The sequence below is a fragment of the Mobula hypostoma genome, chromosome 19 (assembly GCF_963921235.1).
Source record: "Mobula hypostoma chromosome 19, sMobHyp1.1, whole genome shotgun sequence".
Classification (NCBI taxonomy): domain Eukaryota; kingdom Metazoa; phylum Chordata; class Chondrichthyes; order Myliobatiformes; family Myliobatidae; genus Mobula; species Mobula hypostoma.
In genome coordinates, this window is record NC_086115.1 from 60,774,979 (window position 1) to 60,787,148 (window position 12,170).

The 12,170-nt window shown below is 40.3% G+C and overlaps 1 protein-coding gene across 9 annotated transcripts in view; it reads left to right on the forward strand.

Annotated features, from left to right (window-relative positions):
* Positions 1 to 12,170, forward strand: part of atrnl1b (attractin-like 1b) — a 1,086,143-nt gene that overhangs the window by 225,782 nt on the left and 848,191 nt on the right. For 8 of the 9 annotated variants that reach the window (XM_063072023.1, XM_063072026.1, XM_063072024.1 and 5 more), the window contains 2 exons: positions 4,822 to 4,906; positions 5,539 to 5,747. The exons of the other annotated variant lie outside the window; for it this stretch is intronic. In XM_063072023.1, the coding sequence (XP_062928093.1) occupies positions 4,822 to 4,906; positions 5,539 to 5,747 (294 nt within the window). The remainder of the gene's footprint in view (positions 1 to 4,821; positions 4,907 to 5,538; positions 5,748 to 12,170) is intronic. 9 annotated transcript variants of the gene reach the window in all.

Genomic DNA, 12,170 nt, shown 5'->3' on the forward strand with positions numbered 1-12,170 from the left:
ATCCTTTAATTACTTGGGTAATATAAATCCAGCAATGTTGGAATTAATAGTTGAGTCAGTATCAGTTGTCTTTTGTGGAAGATTGTTGCAAATTTCGACCAGTTGTTAATTTGAAAAGTGGTTTCTAATTTCATTCTTGACAGTGCTCATTCTGAACTTGGATCAACATTTCCTCTCTGGTGAGGATATGTCCTCTCCATCAAACTGAGGTATGGGACAATTCTTAAGGAACAAAAATTAATTGAGAAAATAGTTAGGATTCCCTTTGTTTATTTGGGACACTATGCCGCTTAGTTGGGACAGGAGATTGTTGCTGAAAAGTTTCTAACTAGTGTCAGTTGCATGCATGTCACGTGGCTGTTAGACACAATATCGTGCTTAGAATGAAGAGTTTTTAAATAGTATCAGTTGCCTGTGTTTGTGTTCAAAAGCAGTGATTTTTGTCACTGATAATTGGTGAGTAATAAGCAGTAAGACAATTCAGAACCGTTTTGCTCACTGTGGTTTCAAGTATTCAGGCTTGGAGATGCCAGAAAAGGCGGGACTGAAAATGAAACAATTTCACTACTTGAACATGTTAGGAATTACAAAGGATGTTAAGGTATCTAAAATCATCTTGAATGATACTATGAAAATGAAAATTTGAAGGATGCAATCATTGAAAGCATTGTTTGAAGGCAGTCCATTATCTGCACTAGATGTTAGTTCATTTACAGTCAATCAAAATAACACGGCAGCATACATTGGATTAATTCCTCTGTCAATAACTATTTAGGAGCTAGTACAAAGTTTTATAGTACTGTGGTAGTATTGGTATTGTTAAAATTTAATTTGCTCTGTATTTTATTTAAGTACATAATTTACTACTCAGTTAAATGGTAGTTCGTCTTTTTTTTATACCTTTTTAACTATTGCCATGAAACAGGCTAATTGGGGCAAAATGTACTAGTCCTAATTAACTGGAATCCACTGTATTTAATTTCATGCAATCACCAAACCGTTGGTAGGCCCTTATCTAATAAGTGAGTAAAGCCACTGTGTGGAAGCTTTCTGATTCTGCTTTTTGCAGCCATTTCATAAAAGCAGATGAATGGGCCTGAGGAGGCTGGGTTATGGAGCTTGTCATTTACAGAACCATGCACACTAACTCATGTTGGCACTGTATGGATTGCCAACAGTGGGGCTGTCTAATGATGAGGCTGGGGTAAGGCAGCCACGGTAGTGTAGTAGTTAGTGTGACATTATTAGAGTTTTGGGGATTGAAATTTGGAGCTCAATCCCAGCATCCTCTGTAAGCAGACATCCCACCTCTCCTGCAAGTTCTGGGAGTCTCCTGCATATTAATAGTGGCTCCCTGATGCCCGCAAATTATATACAATATCATGGAGATCAATTTTTTTGAGAGCGAGCGAGAGAAAGCAAGTGAGAGCGCGAGAGCGACCACGAGAGAGAGCGTACACGTGAGCAAGAGCGCGCGCGAGAGAGAGAGAGAGAGAGAGCGCGCTTGAGAGCGCGAGCAAGAGTGCGCCATGGCAGAGTGTTCCAAAAAATATATAAAACATACGTCACCCCAGACTACACTAAAGTGTACCCCTGCCTAATAGGGGTCAAAATAATGACAGTGTTTCTCGCTGCACTGTTTGCAACAGTGACTTTTCTGTTGCCCATGGTGGGTTAAGACTATAAAAGACATGTTGAGGTGAGTTTAACAGGTGTCATTCGTTCATTAGCATAGCTAACATTATTTAAACTAGCTGGCTGGCTGCTAAGGAGCGACTCTATTGCAGACATCCTACCTCTCCCGGAAGTCTGCTGCAAATTGATGGCGCTACCTCCCTGAAATGAGTTTTTGCAGGGTGGGATGTCTGTGTAAGGAGTCTTAAATGGCAAAACTAAATAGCGCAAAAAATGCAGTATTCTTTATGGGTTTATGAACCATTTAGAATGAAGGGGAAGATGCTGTTCTTTCAAAGCTCTGATCCATTTGGTGCAAGTTGGTGCTGATCCTAGAGAGTTACTGCATAGTGCATATAGCTGCTTTTTGAACTAATTCTTGCACAGCAAGTTGATTACTTGTACTCTGTGTGGACCTCAGTGGTCTGTGGAAATAAGTTTTTAATGTCCGCCTTAAAGCTGGAAAATCTTACTTCCCGTAAGGTGGCAGCACGCTTGGAAGCAGTGGTTTCTAAGGGGTCATCCAACAATATTGTTTTCTTTTTTAAAATGTATTTTTTGCGATTGCAAGAAGCTGCTGGATATTAAGTAATGAAGGTTTACTCCCTCAGTGAATTGCTGATTGGGGGAGAAACTGGAAAGGCTGGACTTGGTGCTGACTGTGATGCTGCCTGTGGCGCTGCCTGTGACAGAAGCATCGGTATGCAGTCTAATCGTGAGTGATTGTCTTAGTCACTTTTCTTGTGACCGCAAGATTGGTGCTGTGGAATGCTGCAGGTCCAGTTCATCGGTTTATTGACTATGGTGGGGAAGTAGCGTGGTCTCGGTCGTAGCGAGGACTATGCATCAGGCCATGTCATTGCTCGTTTCCAGCCGCACCAAGGGAGGCTTTGGAGTCGGGAGCTCTACGGAACTGCCAAGGCGGTGTGGCGCGGTAACCATGTTCGAGGTGGTGCTGTCCCCCAGTATTTGCTTGGCAGAAGACAATCTGTATTGTGTTCAACTGCAGACTGCTGCAACATTCATGGACTCAGGGACTTCGGTTTTATTTTTTGTGTGGCTGTATTTTACTGCAATCTCATGTATGCTTGTTATCTTGAAGATGATTACTACCTTACAAGTGCTGTATGTGCCATGTGCTATGTATGACTGTTTTGCACCTTGGCCCTGGAGTAACGCTGTTTTACATTGCTGTGTTCATGGATGGTTGAGTGACAATTAAACTGGGATTTGAACTTGAAATGAAGATTATGCCATATGAAAAGAATAAATGTTAACTAAAATCTGGATATCTTTGGAAAACTTCTCTCCCATAACTTATTTTAAGATTAAAAGAATTGCCAACAATGAATTCATCGAACTGTAGCTAGCTACATAGGCATGATTGTAGAAAGAGGAGAGCAGTTGGATAATTATGCATCCTTGAGGTGCACAAGTGTTGATTGTCAGTGAAGAGGAGATGTTATTATGGTTTTACACTGACAGTAGTCTCCCAAGGAGGAAGTTAAGAACCCAGCCATAGAGGGAGATGCAGAGGCCCAGTGTGAAGATTGTTGACGTAGTGAGGAGATGATGGTGTTGGACGCTGAATTGTAATCAATAAGTAGTAGCCTGATGTATGTATCACTGTTGTCAAGATAAGTGGAGAGTTAGTGAGATTGTGCCTGTCAGAGACCTGTTGTAGCAGTCAGAAAACTGCAGAGGGTCCTGGTCCTTCCTCAGGCTGGAGTTAATTCTAGTTATGAGCAACCTGTCAAAGCACTTCATTGCAGTAGATGTGAGTGCTACTAGGCAATCATCGTTGAAGCAACTCACCGTGTTGTTCTTGGGCACTGATATGATTGATGCCTTTTTGAAGCAGGAGATTGCAGCATTCAGAGGTTGAAGATGCCCTTGAAAACTCCAAAGAGTTGGTCAACATGCATTTTCTGTAACCACCTGGTACATCTTTGGGGCCTTGCCGGGGTTCACTTTCTTGAAAGATGTTCTGAGATAGGTCTCTGAGACAACGGGCACATAAGATAGAGATGTCTTATGCCAAATATATTAGAAGTTAATATGTTTTGAAGCAAAATTATATTATATAAAACCTACAGTTGAAATTGGTGAGAGTCTTCCATAAACATATACTGTCTTCATTATCAACTTAAGGCATGCCCATCTTTGTTCTGTTACATTCTTAGTGATGTTGAGATTATAACAAGCTGTATGATATACACTCACAGGCCTCTTCCTTAGATACACCTGTACACTTGCTTGTTAGTACAAATACCTAATCAGCCTATCATGTGGCAGCAACTCAGTGCATAAAAGTATACAGACAAGGTTAATTTGTTGTTCAGACCAAACATTAGAATGGGGAAGTATTGTAATCTAAGTGATTTTGTGCATCTGGTATTTTCACACAAATCAGTCACTAGAGTTTATAGAAAAACAAAAAATAAATCCAGTGAGTGGCAGTTTTGTGGGCGAAAATACCTTGTTAAAGTGAAAGATCAGAGGAGAATGGCCAGACTAGTTCAAGCTGACAGGAACACTACAGTAACTCAAATAACCGCGTGTTACAGTAGTGGTGTGCAGAAGAGCATCTCTGAACAAACAACATGTTGAACTTTGAAGTGGATATGCTGCAGCTGCGGAGGACCACGGACATACAGAAATACACTCAGTGGCCACTTTATTAGGTAAAAGAGCAAAAGAGAATATTGTATAGATAGCAAACGAGAAAATCTGCCGATGCTGGAAATCCAAGCTACAAACACAAAATGCTGCAGGAACTCAGCAGGTCAGGCAGTATCCATGGAAAAAGTACAGTCAACGTTTCGGGCTGATACCCTTTGGCAGGTCCTGTTGAGTTCCTCCAGCATTTTGTGTGTGTTGTATGGTATATATAATCTTCACCTCTGACGCCACTCTGCTTCAGGTTGCATTGCACTGCAAGGGTATTTTGCGTTTTAACAAATGACTGTATCTTTTGTTCCATCTGCTCTTTCACCTTGTTAACATTTTAATCAGTCTATTTCTTTCTATTTTAAATTGCAAGCAAGTAATGATTTGACAAGTATTTTGCTAATTGCAAATTAATTTGCCATTCACCTTTTAAGCATTACAGTAGCTACCAGTATAATTGTTACTCTGTTTATCTAGCTTGCGATGAATGGAATGTTCTTCCAAAGCCCAACTTGCATCGTGATCTCAATAGGTTTGGGCATTCAGCAGTCGTCAGCAATGGGTAAGTCTATCACTGTCTCTGCTTAACTCTTTTTCCTCAGGCAGTCATTAATGATTTTTTTAAAACCTTGTTTAAATTGTTAGTAAAAGTGAAATGTGAAGGAACCATTAACAGACCATTAATTTGCAAAGAGGGACCTCAGTTAAAAAAAAGTAAATTTTTGTATAGACAAGAAAATCTGCAGGTGCTGGAAATCCGAGCAACATGCACAAAATGCTGGAGGAACTCAGCAGGCCAGGCAGCATATATGGAAAAAAAGTACAGTCGACATTTCGATCCGAGACCCTTCAGCGGGACCCATTCATTAGGGTTAATCCTGTTTTCACTCCCATGTGATTATTGTATTTGATCTCCACTTGAAACGCTATGGAAGTATCCACTTCAAACCTTTAGAACATTCAATCAGTATTGAAACACTTGATTTTAAAATAATTCCTTATTTGTTGTTGGATGTTGATTTTTTTTTCCTCTCTGATTCAAAGTATAACTGGTGGAGTAGAAGAAATATGGATATACTTGCAATCAGATTACTGATTGAAGTTGCCATCTTGTTTCATAACTTTGTCTACATTGGATAAAATCACTAAAATGTGTCACCAAAGTAAAAGAAGCTAATACTTCTTTTCTTCTAGGTCAATGTACGTGTTTGGTGGCTTCTCCAGTATGCTTTTGAATGATGTGCTTGTATACAAGCCTCCAAACTGTGAGGCTTTCAGCGAAGAGCTCTGCATAACTGCTGGCCCGGGCATCAGATGTTTGTGGCAGAAACATCACTGTACTCCATGGGAACATGGACAGAGCAATGGTAGTTTCCAGGAAGTAAAATGCTCCTTCAAAGCCTGTAAGTACTGATAAAACATAGTAATAGCTGAAACTAAATTATTCCTTGAACCTTTTTACCAATATTTATGGCAATTATACAAATATTCAAATATTTATGCCAATGAAATTGGAGGAGCATCTATTGGCAGTGAATATAAAGCTTCCCAGAGTAACAAATGGCTTGACATTTGGAAATGTGGCCATGCTAATCCTTGCCTAGATATTAATAATAGGTAGTGTTAAGGTGATTATTCTGTGAAATGAAACAATTGCAGCAAGTGTATGTAGAGTGATTCTAACCCATATTGTTTCACTAGACCCTGTAGGACTTATAGTTGCCATAGAAAATAGACCTTTCTGAATTATGGAGAAATCAGGTTATGGATCGTTCTCAGTAATGGAATCTGTGTGTTACTGAGGACTGTTTGTATATGGCTATATTTTTGGGTTTTATTTTCTAGAACTAAGTTCTAGCAATTTTCTGTCAAGTGCTTCTGCTAAAGAACATGTTAGCATAAGGAGGCAGTGAAGATTAAGTGAAGATTTCATATGTTGTGATCGTTGGCAGTAGCACAGCTCCAAGTGGTGAAGAGGATGAATATCTCAGGAATAAATCGTACCAATATTTTCTAAGCCTTGAACAAAGTAGTCTGAAGCCTTTAATTGTCATGCCCAATTGTCATTAATCTTTGCATTAAAACAATAGCAATTTTTATTCAAAGAACAAAACTTTCTTCTGAAAGCTGATTATTGATCTGAGTGATAAAACTATTCTTCATTCTCTCTTTCCCCCATGTTCTATTTTAGTTTTCTCATTGTATTTCTAACTTAACAGTGCTGTTGCCAACTGTCTAAGTGTCACAACTGTTCGAATGTTAATAATGCAACTGCCTTAGTACAGGTTGGGCATCTAATTTATTTTTTTCTTTCTATGGCCAAGTGATGCATTTATGCAGTGGAATTTAGGGAAATCTAGTTTGCAAAAACTGAAGTTCTTAACAATTTGCAAATCTGCATGGTTTATAATTGGCTATTTGGCTACCTGTGAGAGACAAGTGAGTATAGATGCTAGAACTGGGGGCAAAATCAAACTGCTGGAGGAACTCAGCAAGTCAGGAACATCAATGGAGGGAAATGGACAGTTGACTTTAAGGATGTCATCCATTGGCCATTTCCTTTTGCAAATGCTGCTAGATCTTTGTGTGATATTCGAGTGGACTGATGACAAGTTGCTTCTTATTTGCTATGTTTCATTTGACTCTCTTTCCAGAGTTCAACATTAGGAGAAATATGGCCTTAAAGAAACAGAGCAGTCTTGTTATGTGTGATTTGTATGTTGCAGTTGCATGATTTGCCTTTGGGAAAGGTAACTGGTCCAGTGTGAGGCTAATTAGCCTGCAGCCATTGTGGGTTAGAATTGCTTTCTTTACTCTGGAGAACCAACCATTTTGAGACTTGCTTTGTATTTTCCTAGAATGAAATCATGTTTTTATTCAAAGGATTTTTTTTTTACAGGAACAAGAGAGCATAGGTTTAGAAATTAGAGGCATGAGATTTGAAAGGAAAGCAGGGGTACCTTTTTCTTACAAAGGGTGGTACTTATGTGTGATGCGCTGCTGGAAATAGAGGCGCATAAGCAACATGTATACACAGTCATATAAGTACATGGATAGGAGAGTTTTAGAGGGCTATGGGCCGAACATGGACAGATGGGACTAGTTTGCTGAGCAACACAGTCAACTTGGACATGTTGGGTTTAAGGGCCGGTTTCCATACTGTAGGATTGTAACTCTCAAATTAAGTTTATAAATAGCTGCAATCTGAAAATCATTGCTTTGAACCAGTGACATAAATCACGTTGGAGGTCTGCTTTCACTGCAAGAGAACATGGCATGATTTTGATTCATTATGTGTCATATATTCTATATTGCAGAAATCTAACAAAAATAATTCCTCAACAGAGACAGAAATTCAAGAATTCCATTATCTCAGGAAAAACTGATTGTCATTTCCTTAAAACATATCTGGATGTTGACAAATGTCAAACAGATGGACACATTTTATGAGGGCTGTTCTGTATATCTTGTGGTTTTAGATAGATCTAAGCCTTAGGGTTTAATTAGTGACCATCACAACATGTACATTAGATCCTACAGGAAACAGGAAAGCAGGCTATTGGTTATAGGAAAGCTGTCTGAATGTTTTAAATTAGATTCGCTATTTCTACATGGAACAAAGGGTAGGTAGATGTATCAAATCATTCCAATGCAATGATTGCTTTGTAGAAAATTAGAGCCAGAGTTCTTATTTTATTTTATAGCATCCAAATATTGCTGTTTGCCATTTCCATCAGCACTCAAGGAAGCAAATTGGGCAAACAAGTTGAAATCAAGATGTAGATAGATTCACTGTACTAGTGATGCTCTTCCATAACATATCTATATTTTTTTTGTTCATGTTGTTTCTAAATGTGTCAGGAAATATAAGTTTCACAAATTATTTGACTCGTCCTAAAAAATACTTAAGTTTTAACTTATGGGCCAATGTCAGTTCTAATCAACAAGCAAGAAGCTCCAAAACCTGGTCTTCTGTACCTCCTTCTGCAACTGGATACTTGAATTTCTCACTGGGAGACCACAGGCTGTGCAGATCGTAAATAACAACTCCTCCTCGATGGCAATCATGAATAGTGCATCTCAGGGACGTGTGCTTAGCCCACTGCTCTACTCTCTCTGCATCCATGCATATGTGGCTAGGCACAGTTCAAATGCCATCTATAAATTTGCTGATGACAAAACTATTGTTGGTACATCAGTAACATCACTGGTTATGGACTTTTGGGAAGGGAAGTCGGGGGAACATTCATCAGTCCTCGTCAAGACATCAGAAGTGGAAAGGGTGAGCAATTTCAAGCTCCTGGATGTCAGCATCTCTGACAATCAATCCTGGGCCCAACATATTGATGCAATACAAAAAAGGCATGACAGTGGCTATATTTCATTAGGATTTTGAGGAGATTTGATATGCCACCAAAGACTCCTGCAAATTTCTACAGATGTACGGTGGAGAGCAATCCAACTGGTTGCTTCACCATCTGGTATGGAGGGGCCCTTGCAAAGGATCAGAACAAGCTGAGATATTTGTTAACTTAGCCAGCTCCATCATGGGCACTAGCCTCCCCGGCATCCAGGACACTTTCAAAAGATGTTACCTGAAAGAGGCGGCATCCATCATTAAGGACCTCCATCACCCAGGTCATGCCCTCTTCTCATTGACACTGTAAAGGAGGAGGTACAAGAGCTTGAAGACATGCACTCAACATTTCACGAACAGCTTCTTCTCTTCCCCCATCAGATTTCTGTGAATCCATGAATTCTACCTTATTGCTGTTTTTTCCTTTCTTTTTGTACTACTTATTTATTTTTTTAATATATATTCACTGTATTGTGTAAAAGTCAGAGGCACATGTATATAGCCAGGGTGCCAAAGACTTTTGCACAGTACTGTATTTGTCAACTAGGAGGGAGAGAGAGTTTGTAAATCTGGTAGGAGTGAAGGATGTCGGGAATAGTGAGGGTGGAATGCTGCAAGAGGGGTGGCAGAGGAGTGTCAGGTGTGATGAGTGATGCAGGTGCAGGCACACCCATCCCTGAGACACCAGGCAAGATCATTCAACTTCAAACAATTCTGGATGATGGTATTATTATATTCATAAAATTATATACTCCCAAAGTAGGTTCACAGAGTTGATATTTAGGATGAAACCATTGATGTATGAAGAGTATGGAGTTCAGAAAAGAGGTATTGTGACATCCACATTTTTAAATGAATAAATGAAGAGTGGACAAAAGTTGCAATGGAAAACAGGACGAATAATTTGGATTTCTTTTGTCATCAGTGGGATTACTTTCCACAAATTACTAAATATAGTTAATTGGGATACACGGGGACCTGTACATTTTGGTCCAATTACGTGGCTCCCCCAATTAGCCAAAATTTAAAAGAAACGGAAATAGTTAAAGAAGTGTAAAGATCAACTCCCATTTAACTGAGTAACAGTGCTAGACTTTGGAGCGAAGACTCCCAAGTCCGAATCCAAGTCGGGCCACCCCCCGAGCACGCTTTCCATCCGTGCCGGGTTGAGCGTCAAGCTAGCCACTCAGTCTCGTAAAAAACAAGGGTCGAGTCAGGAATGTTAATATCGTGACCCGGTTAATCCGAAAGGAGACCAGTCCTGACACCACGTGACAGACAAGAATGGCTGACTGGTGCGACACGCTAGGAAGGAGTATAAATAACAGTTATAACACTTACAACAGGAATTCTGCAGATGTTGGAAATTCAAGCAACACACATCAAAGTTGCTGGTGAACGCAGCAGGCCAGGCAGCATCTCTAGGAAGAGGTACAGTCGACGTTTCAGGCCGAGACCCTTTGTCAGGACTAACTGAAGGAAGAGTTAGTAAGAGATTTGAAAGTGGGAGGGGGAGGGGGAGATCCAAAATGATAGGAGAAGACAGGAGGGGGAGGGATGGAGCCAAGAGCTGGACAGGTGATTGGCAAAGGGGATATGAGAGGATCATGGAACAGGAGGTCCGGGGAGAAAGTCAGTGTGGGGGGGAAACCCAGAGGATGGGCAAGGGGTATATTCAGAGGGACAGAGGGAGAAAAAGGAGAGTGAGAGAAAGAATGTGTGTATAAAAATAAATAACGGATGGGGTACAAGGGGGAGGTGGGGTATTAGCGGAAGTTAGAGAAGTCGATATAACAGTCGATATATGATATAACAGTTATAACACTTGTAATGCTACTACAATACTATTAAACTGTATATTTGTTCCTACATTCCTCATAGTTATCAATGGAGGAATTCATCTAGTGTATGCTGACATATATGGGGTGTCCAGGGAGGGGTAGCACCTCTGTCAAGGGGGCTTTGTCCAATTTGGGATAGCTCATTTACCTTTGGTCCCCACTGGATATTCAGTTTTCACCTGAGGCTCCAAGTAGCTATCTGTATGTGACATAGGCCATATCCCGGTACACCAAGTGAGAGTAGCTGGCAGACCTCATACCCCGGTGAATTAGGCACATAACTGTGAAGTCAGCTGTGGCAGATTGGGTAGAGAGCGAAAGGCTTGATAAGGCACAGAAGTCATGGTTATTGACTGCAACCAAGGAGCACCTCAGTTTGTGATGACTACTTGTACCACTGGACCTGGGAACTTGGAGTTCAAGAGATTGGAACTGTTTTACTGCAATGGCTTTTCCACTTTAAAAACTTCTGCATAGGGCTTCACTGTCATTGTTGGATACAATGGACAACCAACACTCAGTGATATTCTTTTGATTGACTACAAATGAATAAAATTGGTGCAGACACTTGGTGTGGATAATACTGTCTTCATACAATGCTTTCGATGATTGCATCCTCCAAATCTTCATTTTCATTACAACATTCAAGATGATAGTTGATACCTTCAAATTCTTCGTAGTTCTTAACTTCCTTGAAGTACTGAAATCGATCCATTTTTCTTACTGGCCATTTCTGGTATCTCTAAGCCTAAATGCTTGAAACAACAGTGAGCACTATATATAAACTGTGGGTAACTTGAAAAGGTGATTGGTTGATCATGTACTTTGAATTACTATTAATTTTAGAATTAACCTTGTGGTTACATTTAATCAGCCCCAATTTTATGTTTTTGAGCGGTTTTCAATTTTCTGACTCAAAAATGTGTAACAAAAACCACAATAATTGTAACAGAATAATGTCTTGTGTTCTGTTTTAATTTTTGTCTGTGATATTTGACACACTATTGCACAGAGACATTAAAATTAAAATCTGCTTCTTTCTGGAGCCCAAGCACCAGAGAACCAGTTATAGTCCTAATACTTAGAAACATAGAAAATAGGTGCAGGAGTAGGCCATTCGGCCCTTCGAACCTGCACCGCCATTTATTATGATCATGGCTGATCATCCAACTCAGAACCCCGCCCCAGCCTTCCCTCCATACCCTCTGACCCCCGTAGCCACAAGGGCCATATCTAACTCCCTCTTAAACATAGCCAATGAACTGGCCTCAACAGTTTCCTGTGGTAGAGAATTCCACAGATTCACCACTCTCTGTGTGAAGAAGTTTTTCCTAATCTCGGTCCTAAAAGGCTTCCCCTCTATCCTCAAACTGTGACCCCTCGTTCTGGACTTCCCCAACATCGGGAACAATCTTCCTGCATCTAGCCTGTCCAATCCCTTTAGGATCTTATACGTTTCAATCAGATCCCCCCTCAATCTTCTAAATTCCAACGAGTACAAGCCCAGTTCATCCAGTCTTTCTTCATATGAAAGTCCTGCCATCCCAGGAATCAATCTGGTGAACCTTCTTTGTACTCCCTCTATGGCAAAGATGTCTTTCCTCAGATTAGGGGACCAAAACTGCACA